The sequence below is a fragment of the Lutjanus erythropterus genome, chromosome 19 (assembly GCF_056507025.1).
Source record: "Lutjanus erythropterus isolate fLutEry1 chromosome 19, fLutEry1.hap2, whole genome shotgun sequence".
NCBI classification, from domain to species: Eukaryota; Metazoa; Chordata; class Actinopteri; order Lutjaniformes; family Lutjanidae; genus Lutjanus; species Lutjanus erythropterus.
The window spans coordinates 22696239-22715125 of record NC_139335.1 but is presented as its reverse complement, the minus strand read 5'-3'; the positions used below and the strand labels follow the sequence as shown (position 1 = coordinate 22715125).

At 42.5% G+C, this 18887-nt stretch overlaps 1 protein-coding gene across 1 annotated transcript; it reads left to right on the top strand.

The window, feature by feature from the left end:
- Positions 1-14333: 14333 nt before the first annotated feature.
- On the top strand, positions 14334-18887 carry actb2 (actin, beta 2). Its single transcript, XM_084745090.1, has 6 exons — positions 14334-14489; positions 15921-16050; positions 16596-16835; positions 17247-17685; positions 17793-17974; positions 18078-18887. Exons 2-6 carry the CDS (start codon positions 15928-15930, stop codon positions 18219-18221), a joined length of 1128 nt encoding a protein of 375 aa, XP_084601216.1. The 5' UTR covers positions 14334-14489; positions 15921-15927; the 3' UTR covers positions 18222-18887.

Below are 18887 nucleotides of genomic sequence, written 5' to 3'. Positions count from 1 at the left end.
TATTAATTGTTTCTGGTACAGTGCTGGACAGCACATTCCTCAGATGATATGATCGGACAAAGTTCAGAGGAATAATGCTACTTTCATTCTGACTGTTATGACTCAACTCTTGAATAGCCATTGTCATTAAATTACATACAAATTTAAGAGGAATGACTGGTGATCTCACATGACTTTTTTCTTTAGCACTGCTAAAAAACTGACATTTGGATTTTAATCAAATTTCTCAACAGTTACAGCATGGATTGACATGAAATTTGGTTCAAATATTCATGGTGCAGAAACGATGAATCTGCATGTCTTTGGTGATCCTCTGACCTCTCTGCTAGCGCCACCAGCAGGTCAAAATCTTCACTTATCCACTGAAATAGAATTTCCACATTAAAATCTTTAAAAAGGCAACTCTGAGTATGTTTTCTTGTTGGACACAAGATGTCTCATACTTCACTGTAAAGTCCATCTCAGTGTTTGTGCACTGGTGGCTTAAAGTTTCTACATCACACTTGTACTGGTTGAATACTGGAGCAGGATTGGCTTCCAAACTAGTTGTGATGTCATAAATCATGCTCATTGGCCCGCCCCTTAAAATCAGACTTTCATTCAGCTCAAAGAAACTGTCCTCTTTCAGCTGATGAGACAGCCTTTTAGTGTCGAACTGTGCACATACATCATCCTCCACAGTGAAGCTCAAACATTCAACTGCAGAAACAACAAGAAAATCATATTTTTGACGGTGAGACGGGGAGTCAAACTTTTCATTTAGCACCAACATCAGGTAAAGCAAGTATGACCAAATAACTGCACAAATCATGGCATTTCTATCAGCCTCAACAGCACTTTGTGTTTACTGCTAATTAGCAAATTACAGCATGCTACCATGCTTAAGTAAGATGGTCAGCACTATACCTGCTAAACATCAGCATATTGCAATGCAAGACTATGTCTATTTACAGGTTCACAGAGTCTTTGGCGTGGCTGCAGAGTCCTTTAAATGCATTCCATTGCAATCCATTGAATGCAGCTAATAGTAACACATTAACTGAAGAGACAGTTTGTAAGGCGGTGCATTGTTAAGGGTTAACGTTGTGGAAAAATCAGGTAAATAACACTGGGCAGGGCTCAACATTTATGCAGCACTGATATGAAAATTCTCAACTCAGGGATATTTAAATGACTAAAACGGGAACTGTTCATGCTGTTGGCCCAGTTTGGAAGGGGAAAAAAACAGAAATGGTGTGCTGATGACAGCTAAACAGTCTCACCAGGCTGTTGCCCAAAGTTTCCTGTCCTCATGACTAACATGCACACTGACAGCGCGACAGATAAAAGGAAAGATGGTACGAACTGCCTCAGTTTGCCCAGATATGGCCTCCTCTACTCCACATCAGTGTCACTGTCAGAGCTTGTGTAGTTCTGATGTTTGTGTCTATACCTGCCAACTGTTAACCTTATATGGTGCCCTATAGTGAATGAAGAGGAAGTCCCTCTCAGTGTGTAAAAAAAACAGTGACAACCTTGTGGTTTCAGTAGATGGCTACAGGAGGCAGCACAGAGCAGTCTCAGCAGCCCACACAGTGGCCTCAGCTTTAGGAAGTGGTGGCAGTGCTGAATTTCATTTCTACATCTTTCATTACTCATACAAAGCACACACACAAACAGATATACCATTGTTTTAATGAGTAATCCTGTACAGGGCTGGTAGATAGTCGAACAGGAAGCAGGGACTTTTATTTGAAAAAATTTCAAGTTTGAACTCAGTTGCCTTTGTATTTTGCACTTTGTCCAGGACACACATGAACGACACAATTCACCATCAGACACACACACACACACACACACACACACACACACACACACACACACACACACACACAATGTCTGAGAAGGAAACTGGAACGTTCTCCACTTCAGTTTCCAGTTACTGAAACATAACTGAAAGAGAAGTGAAATCTCCCGAGGTGTGAATTCCCCTGTAATCACAAACACACACACACACACATACTCAACAAAAAAGACAGTTGTTCATTGCTGACACAACCACACATACATGGTAAGCACTGTAGGTGCCTGTACACAGGAGCACACACCTAATGAGACAAATACACACTTCTACACACACATAATTTCACAGTCCTCAGGGGGTGAAGCTGATTTCCTTGAGAAGGCATCCCATGTGACCAGTCTTGCATTCCTCAGATTGTTGTCATGTGACAAACTTAAAGATCTCCTTTTATGGATGTCAGCGTTAACAGGAGGGCGTGGCCTCACTAATACACTCTCAGGTCAACAAATACACACACACACACATACACACACACACACAAAGATTGCACATAATTGCACACCATAACACCTCACACACTGCTGCCAACTCAAACACAAACAAACATACAGTTTGAGAGAGACAAAAAGGGTGAACGGGTTGTGTAACCAGACTGGCAGCTGTCATCCTCCTCTAAGTCACAATCACACTCTGGCCGACTGCCAGTTTCAGACCAACTGCTTCATTAGATGATGCTTGGATCATAATACTGTATCTGTCATACCTTTTAGACTGAGGCAAATGTCACAATGTTAAGGGGGGCAGAGGTGACGTCCTGGTCCCTGTGGTCATAAGACAGGCATAAACACAGCAGGGTGGATGTCGATGATGTGGCATATCAAAATTGACTTGTGAAGACCAGTCTGTAGGTTTTGTGGCATCTAGCAGTGAGCTTGCAGATTGGCATCTTGTCTCACCCTCCCCTTACAGTCTTGTAGGAACACAGGGGAGCAAAACTAATTAATAAAAATCAGACTTTAACTAGTAATTTGTTATTAATATTATGAAGATCAGTTAGAGATTCTGACAACGATATGAAGCACAGTCCTGGCTGGGGGCAAGTGTGTTACGGCCATTTTAAACGTCTTTTTAGTAGATACTATTGTCATTAAGCTCTAGGAGAGCAAAACTCTCCATTATCTGGTTTAAGACGGGTAGAGTGACATCAACAGTCGGTTATTTGTGATTGTTTAATCAGTGCAATAGACACATGAAAACACATCCAAAATGCTCTGACACATTTTGCAAAGTAACAGGGAATTTTTGATAACTAAAGGTGGGAATTGACGCCCACATAAGTGATTTGATACAACATGTAGACAGCTCTCATTTTAGCTTGTTCACATGATTTATTTCAGGATGTCTGGTCACCCTAACAGGAGGCATCCTTATCACCTGATTGGGACACTCCCATGAACCGCCTCAGCTGACTCCTTTCAACGTGAAGGAGCAGTGGCACCTCTCCACCTTCTCCATACTGCAAGACATACAATTCAGGCCTGGAGCAACCTGAAACCTTGCCTAAAAGTTGCAAAATGTACACACACTGAGCTGAAATCAACTCACAAAATGTCCAGCATGTGTACATTTCTGATTGTAAACTGCCTGAAGGTTGCTACACCCCAGGCCTCTCCCTCCATGTCTCGCACTGACACATTACATCATACTGTACTCATATAACAATCGGCTGCACAACAGCACCGTGTTCTGCTGCTGCACAGCTCACAGTGGACTTTGACTGACCCTCGGCTGTAAAGTAGAGCTGGTGTGCTGCACTAAGCTGAAAGATTGCTGCCACAAGTGATTAAGAGGCTTCCAGTCACACACTGTGAGCACGCGTATAATAAGTACAGGAACTACAAATAAGTGACAGGCTCAACGCACGTTTGTTGTTGAATGTGCTGATGGGGAAAGAATGGAGAGAAGGAAAGAGAGCAGGGTAAATGAGAACTGCAGAAGAGGAGGAGAGGAGAGGATTGTGTCGATAATGAGGAGATGAGATGTTGTTAAAGAAAAGAAAAAGATCGAGAGGGATCGAATGAAAGGTGTGGCAGTTTCTTATGAATTCTCTATAGGCTGCACATTCTCTGCTGCCGGTCTCCAAGAGCCGGCTCTCCACTTCCTCTTTACCCCCACTTCCTGCCTCTGCTGCTGGCCTATGCCCTTATATGGCAGCTGCCAGCAGCCAATCAGCACGGAGCAGGCAGCTCATTCAAACAGCGAGTGTGAGAGATGAGAAGGGTGGGAACTGCAAACAGAAATGAACTGCATTACACCGTACAAAACAATATAGCCCTCTACCACACACACATGCACACACACACGTACACACATACAAACCTGCCTGCTGGCTTAAAACAAAAAAGAGGTGCTACAATACAACAAAGCAAAGCAACGCATGCAAACTTTACTCAGCGTTTCAGGGGCACTGGGTGCATGCTGCAGCACCCGCATTGAAGTTGTTTTTCGGTGGCAAATGGAGAGGGTGGGTGCTCAGTTACTATGCAGGGGAGAGGAGAGGAGAGGAGAGGAGAGGAGAGGAGAGGAGAGGAGAGGAGAGGAGAGGAGAGGAGAGGAGAGGAGAGGAGAGATACACGTCTTGGCACGTTCCTCTTCCATCACTTTAATCAGCCACTGACACATGACTGATGTTGGTCAGAATAAGATGAGGACAGCAACAGGAAGAGAATGACACAGAGATATGAAAAGATATAAAGACATAAACGACAGGCAGTAATGTTACGTAAGGAACGTCCAAAACAGAGCTGACTGCCAAGGACTGCAGACCAAAGTGGGCGTGTATGTGTGTGTAGGTGGCTGACCTCTCTCACATGCGCTCAAGCTACAGCTACAGCTTGCAGTGAAGGCAGGAATAAGGAAGATCAGGAAGTAAAAGCAGGGCCGAGGCCAGTCCAGAGGCTCAAAATTCCCCAAACAGGCCAATCAGAGGGCTGCCAGCCTGTGAAATGAGCCAATCTGTGAAGAGGAGCCCTCCCCCCAGACAAAGACAGATGGCAGAGGATAGATAAGCCTCCCCAGGTTCACCACTATGCAGGGGGTGCATAAGGAGTGTATATGTGTGCGTGCGTCAGAGAGAGAATTAGATACAGAGATAGATAAGTCTGTCACTCTACTTAGCTTGAGAAGTAGAGATGAAGACTTATATATCACTCCCATTTTGCATAAACACCATAAAAAAAACATGAGTAGTTTTCTTAGTGTAATCCTTTCTGTGCCCAAGGCTCAGTTGCACCATCAATTATTTCATGATGATTAAATTATATTGCACAAATCTTTTAAACTAGCTTAAAAGTGAAAAATCTCTCTTTCAACATTTACTTTTTACTTTAAATCTAGATTAAATTAAATTAAATTCTGATGCACCATAACCTAAAACTCCATATTTTTCCATATTAACTTCACACTTACACTTGAGGGTGTTCTTTCTACTTCCACAAAAGAGGTTCAGATATAAACTCAACCCTGCTGAGTTTATGATGTGTGTTTTCTTTATTTCACTCCAGTTGATAATTCGGCCAACAAGTTTCACTCAGAGGAAAAATTAAAGCTCCCCTGCAAACCCATCATAGACTAACTAACTACTATTTAGCTAACTAGCAAATAATGTAGCATTTATTTAACTTTTAGCTGGCTAGCAAACAATACAATGATGTAACCTAACCCTAACCCTAACCTTTTAGTGAGCTAGAAAACAGTGTAACATTTTGTTTAGGAATACAGAAATACAGAGCTTCCACAGCAACAGAGCTCTGCTTAGTTTTGAATAAGGATTCACTCATTTTAAACCTAATTTTGCTCAACTCTGATTAAAACTCATCTTTAAATTAATCTTTGTTGGTGTAATGCAGTCTAAAAGAATGTGATCATGTATGCAGTTCTGTCTTTTCATGCAGTAAACACATCAGGATGTTTACACATGTTGCTTCTGACATTTCTCCATTAATGGTTGAGGAGATGGAGGCTGTCATTAGTCCCCGCTTTGCCCGACACCTGATTAAAACCTCACAGCCTTAAAAGGCACCTCAGCCGCTACTTTGGGCCAATAAGAAGGAAGAACTGCAGGAGGAAGTGAGGTGGGTGTACAGGAAGGGGAAGTGAAGAAGAAGAGAGGACAGAGGGCCTGGTGTGTGTTCATGAGGAACAGAAAAAAACAACATCCAGCCTCGAGCGCTGCATGTGCTTATTACATTAGTCCTGCCACTAGAGAAGCTCCTTTTGTCGGACAAATTAGTCTGAAAACTGGGTTATACACTTCAAGCTCTTGATCAGATTTACCTATATTAATCACACAAGTTTCACCAATGCAGCTTCAGACTTTGATCGATTATTAGCGGAGGGCGTTTGGCATTCATGTGTGGCCAGCGCTAACAAATCACATTTGTTTTAGAGCTCCATGCCAGTAGCTGGAGTGTGACCAACTCGAGCTGTAAAACAGAATTAAAGGAGGAAGTGCCAACCCTGTAAGCCAACTAAAATGTGTTTATATCCTCGCAACAATATGCGCTTTGTAATGTGAACTACTTGTTGTATCGCTGTGGATGAACTCGTATGGGGATGAAACACACAAAATGAGGTGTGAATGAATTGTTAGAAATTAACATAATTCCAGTGAGTTTTATATTGTGTAAAGTTTGATTAATGACATAAGATACTGGTCAGGATGCTATGTTGGGGTGTGGCCAGTAGACTGTGCCTCTGTGTGTATGTGTTTGTGTGTGTGTGTGTGTGTGTGTGTGTGTGTGTGTGTGTGTGTGTGTGTGTGTGTGTGAAGTGGGGGTTGGAGTTAAGGATCCATTTGGGCCGTAAATGGGAAGCTAATCCAATCGGAGCACGAACAGGCCAGCTGGCAGGCACAACACACACACACACACACACAGCTGGTAACTGGCCCGTGCCTTGGAGTCAGACTGTCACCAGGGCGACCCACGGATCAATGACGCTGCAGACGTCCAATCTATTGGCTGCATCACGGGGGAGGGGGGGTATAGAGAGGAAGGAGGAGGAGGAGGAGGAGTGAGTGAGGCAGGAAGGGGGTGAGGGGAGAGCAGTGGACAGGGCTTCCCTCTCTGAAGCTATGACCAGTCACAGATGGCAAACAATTGGTCAGCCGGTCACTGTTCAACAGGCTGCAAAGACAAGAGAGAAAGAGAGGGTGTGAGGAAAGACGAGAGGATGGAAAAGCCTGCTTAGCAAGATGGGGGAATGGATAAATGAGGGGAAAAGAAAGAAAGAATGGGGGAGGAGAGGAAAAAGTGTGCTGCTCAGGCAAGACTGAATAAAAGAAAAGCTAAATACACTTTTAAAGCAAAGGCTGAATATTTGATCAGTATGATTAGTTGAGATGAGAAGATTGAGACCAGTGTTATTCCTGTCAATTGTATATAGTGGCAGCCAGCAGCAGGTTAGCTTAGCTTATCACAAAGACTGGAAACAGAGGTAAACACCTGGCCTGGACAAAGGATAATAAAAATTTACTTCTCCTCGGTTTTTAACAATGTAAAGACAATTCAAAATTTCAAGGCAACTTACTGCAATAGATTTTTAAGCTTTGAGCCTGATTCATACTCATTTCCAGAATACCTTTAGTTGGGATCATTTTCTTTTCTTCTTTAGATTCACTTGAATTTTTGAGTTTTAGAAAGAAAGTGCCTTCTGAACCTTATTTGTCATTGTCTCAAACTTTGTTTATGATCTTTGTGTAAAGCTAAGATCATCTCGTCTCTCTCTCTTGGAGAAACTATGATGACCGCAAAACTCACAAAAAACATAAAAGGCCCTATCTAGAGCCAATGGTTGTTTTGTCTGTTTCGGGCTATTGCAGAAACATGACGTGCAACACGGCAACCTGCACGAAAAAGGACCCACACCCTCTGTAGATATAAACAGCTCAGTCTAGAGTAACAGTCTGTATTTTCAGGTGATTATACACTGATAAAAACATACTTATGAATCTTGTGTTCCACTTCTGCCATATTCTGCCAATAAATCTCAGTAAATCGTACACACTAGACCTTTAAATTTAACAGAGGATCATATCATTGGTAACACCTGTGTTTTCGCCGTATCGATGGCTGCTGTGAAAAAGGTCTATTGTGTGTTTTCCAAAATTTCAAAGCAAACTTATTAGTTGTTAGTCTAACATAAAAATTTCCAACATTGCTGTATTCAGCTTGGCCCAGAGGTTTATGCACACTCTTACACACAAACACACACACACACATGCAAACTGTGAAGTTAAGCAAGAGTGAAACTCATGTGGATGACACACACGAGATGCCTTTCCAACATGACATTAGATATTTCCCATCATCTTCCTCTTCTCTGTTTGTCTATGTCTTAACTTCACTCTGAACTCACCCTCATTGTTTTCTACCCCTCACTTGATGTCTACATTTCCAGGCCTTAGCTTTCAACCTCACTCAAGGCTAATTGCATCTAATGTTTTTTGTATTGAGCTGCAGCCTTGCAGTCTAGCTGCAGTTAGACGCAAGGCAGCAGATGTTTAAAGTTATGTGTGTGTTTGTGTGTGTGTGGATAATAGATATACTATTCATGTCCACCCCCTATGACCGGCTTTACCCATTAGCAAAAGGCCTTTCATGGTTCCTCTCCCCTCCCCCGCAAACACACACCCACATAAACACCAAAATGCCCTTGTCTATAGCCTCAGCTACCCAGTAGCATGGGCACAAAATATCAGATTCTCCTTATGACAAGAACGACAGAAAGAGGAAGATGAGGAGACACCATAAATGTAGACAGAGAGGAGAGAAGAGGTGGTGGTAGGAGTGAATTTGTCAATGATGGCCTTTATGGGTTGAGAGCAAACTTGCGGCATCTTTACTCATTAGAGGAACAGGAAGCCATGTGAGATGGCTTTAGTAACTCAGGGAGTGGCAACGCTGCAGAACAGAGTATTTGTTCTGTGCGGCAGCAGTCAGCTGGATGGACGGTAACCTTATTTGAGTAGAAAAACCTGAGCTAATGACGTCACACGGGGGTGTCACAACAGCTTCAATTCACTGGTAAACATTGAGCCTACACAGGCACATATGCACGCTCAAACACAAACACATGGGTACTTACTAAGGCTGTGTGAATGTGTGTTTATGTCATTAAAATTGGAATCTGTATAAAGTAACACCAATTAATTAAATGCATGGTTGCATGATAAAAAAATCTAATTTATTGATTTAGATGAACCTTTTTGAGTTGCAAACATTATTTTAATGAGTTGTGTTGACATAATAGTGTTGGTAATTACATTAACTCTATAATTTGTATAATTTAAACTGAAATCTCTGCGTTAATTGATTTAAGACTAAATTCAAGCTGTAGTAACTAAATGAAATTTACTTGATAACTTAATTTAAAGTCCCCTCCCTCACCCACTAGACACACTTCAGACAGTTAAGACAGCATGTTGGAGTATATCAACTTAAAAACCTTTATGGTTCTGGTTATTTCGCTTTTAGTATATAATACTTAAATAACGTGGAAAAACTATTTTTTATTAACTGAAAAACTTCAATTTAAAGCTAGCAATTATGAAATACGTAATAAAAAATACATTTGATTGCAGAGGAAAACTTCATTCCCCTGACTCAATGTAAAGTTTTGGTTGAATTTTGATTGTCATACTTCAAAAAGATTGATGCAAACAGTTGCTTTACTAACTTACTTATTTACTTGTTTATAAAGTGTACAATTGAGATGTCGATGGGAAGTCAACAGAGTCAGGTCTGTTGTTGGACCCTCTGAAAACATATACACACATTGTCAGACACACACGTATGCACACGGTCAGATCATACTGTATATCCATGCAAAGCTACTGCTGAGCTATGGATTACTCACACACATACTTGCACTGTCATCAAAAATAGCAGTTGGTTATGATTAGCTGTTGTCATTTTAAGTTCTTTGACCATTTAAGCGCACACACACACACACAGACACACACACATATATAAACACACGTGCTGCAGTGGGCGTTGGGTTACTGATTGACTTATCACATGGCAATGGTGATGCCTGATTTCAAAGGTAAAAGTCAGTGTGTTCACCTGTCATTTAGGGCTGCTGCTGGTGCTTAACACATAATGACTTAATAATGGATAGTTGCCATGTACTTAAACAATGTGGGAGATGACTTCTGGGATACTTGTCACTTGTGGTTAGATTTTATTGAAATAATTTGACATTCCAGGACATTGCCTTGATACGATTGATACCACGTATGTCTGAACAGTATATGAAACTGTGGCTGGAAACAGGTTAGCTTAGCTTAGCATTAAGACTGACAACAGAGGGAAACAGTTAACCTGGATCTGTAATAAAATCAGTACCTATGAAGCAAAACCTGTCTGTCTCCTCTTACCTTTTTTTTGTGCAAATTAAACAAACGAGATATATCATGTTAATTTGTGACCTTCAAAGCTTTTGGCAGGCAGATTTTGTTATCTTTTTGACAGAGCCAGGCCAGCTCTTTCCCACTGTTACCAGTCTTTGTGCTATGCTAAGCTAAACTAAGCTAATGACAGGTGCTTTCTCCAGTGACAAATTAACTTTACAGACTTGAGAGTGGCATCAATCTTCTGATCTAAGTCTATAAAGTAACAGAGCATATTCCCCAAAACTATTTCCAGGAAAAAAACTGAATGATTTAAAGGAGTAATCTGTGATATATTTACTTTAACAAAACATAAAAAGGACATGATATGTGATCAGACATTAAGGAAACATTCCAAGTTGAAATACTTGCTTCTCTGTGCAAAAACCTGGAAAAGTGACCCACAAACAGAACTTTACCAACAAAAGCTGTTTGTGCAATGTGGCCTTCAGATGCAAAGGTCGCTAGGCGAGTCACACTGATGAGCATGTGAAGGCCAAATTCAGGAGATTTTCCCCGTCAGGGCACCGTGGATTACAACTGTGTCCACATCTCTTCCAACCACTGATATGTGTGTTATGATATTGCAGCTCGAGCCCCTGGCCTCTTGTGTGCCACATAGAAAATAGATGAGTGGTAACAACATGCAGTGAAAGGCAGCTAAACAATTCACCTGGCTGGAAACCTTTGTACCAACTGACTCTGGCCCCATGTTTTGGCTTCCACTAGAGGCTGCTTGGTCAAGCTACTGAACATCCTTTATGTAGGAACACACACACACGGTGTTTTTGCCCCGGGAACAGGACTTACAGCCCACAGTCATTTTCAGGAGCTAAATGACAGGTTTAAGTCCAGAGCTTCCACTTGTTGCTCTTGTTAAAGTGTCACTTAGTTTGACAAGTGGTCTATTTAGATAACTGCAACTCATAGTAATAGTCATTATACACAACACCTCAAGTGCCTGTGTATAAACTACTGTCTGCGTGAAAAATCCTCAGAAAAAAATCATTAGGTGGCTCTACTGCACTAAGCAACTTGGCAGCAAGGTCCAGGTTCAGAGAGACTGTATTTCACTGGCACCCAGAGTGTAAACACACAGACACACACTGTTATGACACATGAGAGGAGTCTTCCTGGGACACTATTCCAAGCATTTGGATAGTACAAATTCCCACTGAAGAGTGTTGACAACACACCACTTAACCGGAGATCTCTCAATTACTACCAGTAGTCCATACACACACATAAATAAATGCATGTCCAAAGTCCTGCTTACCTAAGCTGACTGACTCAACAGTGATACAGAGGGAAACTTCAACTCTAGTGTCACTCTGAATTCAGGAGTTAACACAGAGGAGGATATCATGCTGTTAAATATTTTTCACCTGAATCAAAGTAGGCTGGGCCAGAACAATGACACACTCATTCTTGTATGTGCATACGTATAGACACACGCACACACACACACACACAGTGAACCTGAGGCACTCCCCTGAGGCCAGATTAAATATTTCCCAGCTAATCCCTGTTTACACCACTACAACGTCAGCATGGAGAAGCAGTCCTCGTCACCTGGACCCACCTTTTTTTTTTATACATTCCCTCATCACAGAAATGCAACTTTATCATGGATATAAATGTACTGATGAGTTTCAGACTGACAGGTTAGACAGGGAAAGACAAGATTTGACCTTTAATGGAGAAATATGTAACAATTGTGCATCCCAGAATTATTATTGTATTCTGAATAGTTAGAGCCATAGATGATATTTTAAATAGGCTTAAATCCTATTTAATATACATTCTTGAAGTCAGTTGTTTGGTTTCGCACCCTCTGCCCCAGGCTCGATGAATCAGGAGCACATGACGAGCACAATATTGGAATTTGACGATAACAAGTGATGATGAGACGTACCCAATAATTTGATCAGCTATTTATAACTGTCAGTGTAAAGCTAAGCCTGTTATCCTGAAAACAAAAGCCCACTGCTCTGAAAATACACACTCTGGAGTTGAAGTTCTGTCACTGCAGGTCTTCTGCCAGACTCCATTAACATATTGCTCAATTTAACTGTTATAAACATCTACTCCTTCTAAATGATTATTAAGGATTTCTTATGACGCCGAAATTAACAGCAACTAGATGAGACTGCACAAAGAGTCAGACTGTATTTGTAAAGAAAGAACTGAAATGTGCTGATTAATAATCCTTCACAATCTGCAGGGTTAGTGGGAACGAAACTGAAGCCATCGTCGCTTTCTGCATACAAGGAGACGGATGTTTCACACTGCACGGTCATTAACTTAAAGGGGTCTTATGAAGCATGTGAGGACGACAGTAATGTCCATTTAAAGTCAAATTAACAGAATGAATGAAGACACGGAAGAGACGAAAAGAAAGAAAAAAAGAAAACACACACAAGAGCTGATGCATCTGAGACAGAGGAAGAGGAAGTGGTAAAGGAGGAAGAGAAGAAGTTGCTACATGTGTCAGTGGCCACGGTTACAGCTTTAAATGGCTCTGAGGCCACCGAGCCACTCTACTAATGTATTCACTCATTTAGACAAAAAAATCGTAAAAGCATGTGCCAGATGTTGTACGTGAAGGAGAAGATGGATACAAGAATATGGAGGACAGAAGAGAGAGGGGGTGGGGGGGTGTTACAGTGAGACAGAAGTGAAAAAAAGGAAAGTACTTGAAAATGGGATGGCATCATTTATGATAAGACTATTATCTGATGGCGTATGGAACCTTAATACCGCTGTGAATTGTGAATGTAAATTTTACTGGCCTGCTGGTCTGTTATAGTGTCACATGGGCCTCATTAGTCAGGATGTGAACGAGGCAGACGGTGAAAACACCTAAAATTTTAAAAGTCGACCATGATGATAATTTGCTGGGCCAGACAGTAGAAATAAGAGTGGTGTGTGTGGGTGTATTTATTTAATAAAGGTGAATAGGAGGCACTTTTTGCTTCATATGGGTGAAAATGACATACAATAGCAGAAGTGTTCCCTATATGATCGAAAAGTGGGTGAAACAGCAACTGAAAACCTCTTGAGTACTTTCACTCAGTGTATATTTGGGAGCTTTTTTTGTATTATTAGATGTCAAATATTGACATGTTGGGTTGTTCAAGCATCCTGAGCACAGCAAAATAATAATGAGAAATGCAGGCAGAGGGCAGGGTCTCTGCAGATACAGCCACCACCACCCACTTGAAGTGGTGATCAAAGGCATTATGTTTCAGAGTTTACACATTTTGTTTTTTAATAAAATGTTGCATATTGTACCTTTCACTCTCTTTTAACACCTACATCTAGTCCTCTGCAAGCATCCGTAAATGCTAACAAATCCCATCCCCTCCTGGAGCGACACACCTTTGTCAGAACATTGTACCTCAGGCAGAGAGAGAGAGAGCAGACAGTAACAGGATATTCAGGAGCCCATAAGACCATGTAGCCACAAAACACAAATACTTGATCAATAAATGAACATTACCAGCAAACAAATGAGGCAGAGGGATGGCCTACATAAGTGGTCATACCCCAGCCTGTGGCAGTTAGGGCAGCTCCACCACCCCTGTGTATATTATGTATGTCATGTGTTTGACCTGGTGATGCAGTGGCTGTGAGTCCCACTGAGCCTACGGCCGGTTTTCAAAGAGGACAGCAACATCAGCATCTGTAATGTCAGAAATATCAAACAGTGTCAGGTTAATCGAAAGGGATGAACTGGGAGGGAGGACAGCCTTTGGATAACGGTCTTGGGCCTTTGCAGACTTCATAGGGAGGAGTCCTGGCTGCAAAGCTCTTTCAATTATCAAGTTAGTGCTCGGAGCAGGTGCAGAGAAGACATTTTCACACCAATGAAAGAGTATACATCGTTTAAGCGGTATATAAAACAGTATATGAAGAGATTAAGCTTACTAGGCCTCACAACATCAATCCCTTCCCTTTTATTTTCTCCAATCCTTTGCTATTATCGCCTCCCTCTCTCTCGCTCCCTCAAATCGCGAGCGCCCAGTGCACCACAGTGTGCACGCGACGTGCCCCAGTACATGACGCTGGACCAATCAGAGGGCGCAATTCCGAAAGTTTACCTTTTATGGCTAGAGCCGGGCAACTAACGGAGTATAAAAAGCATGCGCCCACAGCTAACAGATTCACTCTGAGCGCCGTCACACGCAGCTTGTGCGGGATATCATTTGCCTGAAACCGGTTCCCTTAAAGCGAAAAGCCCCCCACCCAAAGGTAAGGAGACGGAAACCATTTACAGACTTTTAAATATAGAATTATATTCATTAAGTAAACAGTAAGTTGATTTGGTTTTTTTTTTTAATGCATTTGTTTAAATGTGTAAATTTGAATGCGAAGGATGGCAGAGACCACGAGGGTCTTTGTCCTGGTATACACCATTGTGCTGCTAATTTAACAGTTAAAGACATTCATGATTTAAAAAACTGTCCGTATTTTACTTTGTTCTTTACTGGATGCAGCAGTAATGACTATGGATCATTATACGTGAGACTCACAGGTGCTTTTGGATGCAGCCGGCTTATGGTTAATGATACTTTATAACTTAACGGTCCTTCTTGAAGCAAGTTTGTCCCTATGTAGTTGTGACATATTTCTTGTATTCAAGGGTTGGCTTATCTCTTTCCCCCAGCAGGATAGTTTAAAAGCGGCTTTTGAGTCGAGGTCGTCTGGTTCCCGGCTGCTCCCTTTGTGCGCCTGCTGCGGCGGGGTGTGACCTACTTTAGCATATTAGCCTAGCCACATTGTGCTAACTCCGCCCTACAGACTTGCAATACTATCCATCTTAATCAACATTTTTTCTTAGACACTGGCGTACACTTCTTGGTCGTGTAAAAGTTCACCTTTTAATTTAAATAATTCATTTTTACAAGGCTTTCTCTAAACAAGGAAGGACCAAGTTAAGAGGCCTTTCAAGGCATTAATTTATTGTTTAATTGGACTAAACTGTTTTAGTATGAAATCATGACTTACAAACTCGAACACGAGGAAAGGAGGACACTGTGAATGACAAATGAGCCACTCTAAGAAAAGGCGTGGCTGTCAGGAAATGGAGGATCAGTCAAGGACTTGTGACCCATTCATGAGTCAATAAGAGTTCATTATGCAACTCGCTTTTCTGTTAAAGCCGGTGTTTGAAGTGTGCCAAGTCTTTTGACCAAATATGATTGTTAGTAATGTAAGCAGTTGTCTGTCATATGAGCAGCAGTCAATGAATGAAACTGTTGAGGTTGACAATGACGCAGTTTTCTGGTGGTTATTAAAACTAGACTGACTGAGCATCCATGGAGAGAGCAGTAGAGGAAGCTGAGATATTGAAATTGAGGGAGTGGCCGCAGCGCCGGCTCATCGTGTTGAACGTTAGGTTTTTTTTTTTACTTGACGTGCTGTACCGCTCTGGCCGCGCGCCATGGCGCCGGTAGCCGCAAAGCTGCTCAAAACCGAACCATGTCCTTATATGGTAATAACAGAATGCAGCGCCACTTCCTTTTGTCTAGCTTGTCGGAATGTGGGGCAAGAGCTCCACCCAGCGGCTAATCTTGTGAACTGCCGCGAGTTAACAGGAAGTGAGAACTGCGTGTACAGCAGGTGGTGTTGGGAGGTGGATGTGAGGCTTAAGTTTTTAACAGGTTTTCTCCTCTTTAACAGTTCAGCCATGGAAGATGAAATCGCCGCACTGGTTGTTGACAACGGATCCGGTATGTGCAAAGCCGGATTCGCCGGAGACGACGCCCCTCGTGCTGTCTTCCCCTCCATCGTCGGTCGCCCTAGGCATCAGGTGAGTGATTGATTTAAGTTAGACGCCAGTTTTTGATTAAAAACTGGCAAATTTTGATTAGAAACTTATGTAGTGACTGATCAGATAAGTGATTCTAAGCAATTAACATTGTAAATTTTATGTCAGCTTGCTTTAATTATAGCTAAAAACAGGCTTTAATTTTGTTCATGCTATGCAGTAAATAAGATTTAATAACCTATATAACCTTCTAAAAATGTTACTGATTAAAATTAATTGCAATAATTTAACCACTTAAAATGTATTAATTAGTATGATTCTAGAAATGGCCACAATTGCACCTCATTTGACACTTGTCTGGCAGAGACATTTGAATAAGGAAACTTAAAATGAAAAAAGTGTTTTGTATCTTATGATTAATTAATGGCATTTTCAACTAATTAATGAAAATGCACATTTTGCAACAAAATACAACCTTTATATACACAGCTGTTATGAATGCAGTCAAAGTCTTTTGCCTCAGATTTGCATCTCAGTAGTTCATTGCAGAATTGTTAATTTACCAAGCTTTCTGATCTCTTCTTCAGGGTGTGATGGTGGGTATGGGCCAGAAGGACAGCTACGTTGGTGATGAAGCCCAGAGCAAGAGAGGTATCCTGACCCTCAAGTACCCCATCGAGCACGGTATTGTGACCAACTGGGATGACATGGAGAAGATCTGGCATCACACCTTCTACAACGAGCTGAGAGTTGCCCCTGAGGAGCACCCTGTCCTGCTCACAGAGGCCCCCCTGAACCCCAAAGCCAACAGGGAGAAGATGACCCAGGTAAACACCCCCACTTTTGCACATGTGGAGTTTACAACAGCCAAAAATTGTTGTCTGGCTAAAGTAGTTGGTTCATTTCTTTCTTAGTCTTTCTCCATTACATTCTCACTTGCTCATTCCTCCCCTCCCCTCTCCTCCAGGACTTATCTCCTATAAGATGATCTATCATCAACAGGTCTCTTGACTGTGTGCCTTTTATCTGCACTTGTGTCTTTTAGCTGAGTCAGTAGATCAGCACCTGTTAGATATCTGACATGCACAAGTGTGAAGGGATGTTGATTTTCTGCACCTTTTTTCTACTAACTTGAATCTTAGCCTCACTCTAATGCATGTAGCGAGTGCAGTGGCCACAAAAGTTAAGACTTTTTGCTGTGACTGAAAATGCTAATATGCTCTCTCCTCTTCTTGCAGATCATGTTCGAGACCTTCAACACCCCCGCCATGTACGTTGCCATCCAGGCTGTGCTGTCCCTGTATGCCTCTGGTCGTACCACTGGTATCGTGATGGACTCCGGTGATGGTGTGACCCACACAGTGCCCATCTATGAGGGCTACGCCCTGCCCCACGCCATCCTGCGTCTGGACTTGGCCGGCCGCGACCTCACAGACTACCTCATGAAGATCCTGACAGAGCGTGGCTACTCCTTCACCACCACAGCCGAGAGAGAAATCGTGCGTGACATCAAGGAGAAGCTGTGCTACGTCGCCCTGGACTTCGAGCAGGAGATGGGCACCGCTGCCTCCTCCTCCTCCCTGGAGAAGAGCTACGAGCTGCCTGACGGACAGGTCATCACCATCGGCAATGAGAGGTTCCGTTGCCCAGAGGCCCTCTTCCAGCCTTCCTTCCTCGGTATGTTTCCTAACCTAAACCTAACATGTGATGTGTTCTAAAGCATCTTAAACCTTGTGGTTAGACTGCACTTCAGCTTACTAATGGTGTTTTGTTTCTGCTCTTAGGTATGGAGTCCTGTGGAATCCACGAGACCACCTACAACAGCATCATGAAGTGCGACGTCGACATCCGTAAGGACCTGTACGCCAACACCGTGCTGTCTGGAGGTACCACCATGTACCCTGGCATCGCTGACAGGATGCAGAAGGAGATCACAGCCCTTGCCCCATCTACCATGAAGATCAAGGTGAGCTTACTTGCTGCAGAGCCAGCAGAGTGACATTCAGTCAGATTAATTGTGCATTTGAACAAAATGCTCTGGTATCTTACAAGTTTGTTGTCCCTTGCAGATCATTGCCCCACCTGAGCGTAAATACTCTGTCTGGATCGGAGGCTCCATCCTGGCCTCTCTGTCCACCTTCCAGCAGATGTGGATCAGCAAGCAGGAGTACGATGAGTCCGGCCCCTCCATCGTCCACCGCAAATGCTTCTAAACAGACTGTTCCTCCTCCCCCTCCCCAACCAAACGCCCAACAACTTCAGCTCTGTGCAAAACGACCACACACCACACATTTCTCATACACACTCAGGCGCAGAGCCTAGATGACCAACTCATTGGCATGGCTTCAGTTATTTTTGGCGCTTGACTCAGGATTTTAAAAAACTGGAACGATGATGGAGACAGTAATGTTTTTGGCTAGGTTAAAAAAAAAGCACCCCAGGGTTCTGCAGTTGCATCTGGGGACTTAAAAAATGTACATTTTGTTTTTCTTTGAGTCATTCCAAATGTTTGTTAACTGCATTGTTCAGACACATGATTCCAAATGTTAACTGCATTGTTCAGACACGTATTCGCCTCTGTGAAGGCTGCCCAGTGGTTGGCGCATACTTAAACATGGTTGTAGTATCGCTTGTATGTAAATTTTGTCTGGGTTTTTTGTACTTTCAGCCTTAAAAATATCTTGGTCCTGTTAATTTTTTTGTTTTTGTTATGCAAAACCCAGTCGTGACCTCTTCTTCCCCCTGTTGGAGGTTTCATTCCCGGGGTGGTGGGGCAAGGGGTCTCGAAGTGATGGGGTAACATGGGGTGCCAGACCGGTGGGGCCAACCTGTACACTGACTAAACAATCCCAATAAAGTGCACATGTGTTCCGACATGA

What these genes read in the sequence shown, in the direction of transcription:
- actb2 (XM_084745090.1), top strand. Translation starts at nt 15,928, where the DNA reads ATGGAAGATGAAATCGCCGCACTGGTTGTTGACAACGGATCCGGTATG. An exon ending in TCGGTCGCCCTAGGCATCAG is followed by an intron (nt 16,051 to 16,595) that starts GTGAGTGATTGA and finishes TCTCTTCTTCAG; the next exon opens with GGTGTGATGGTGGGTATGGG. An exon ending in ACAGGGAGAAGATGACCCAG is followed by an intron (nt 16,836 to 17,246) that starts GTAAACACCCCC and finishes CTCTTCTTGCAG; the next exon opens with ATCATGTTCGAGACCTTCAA.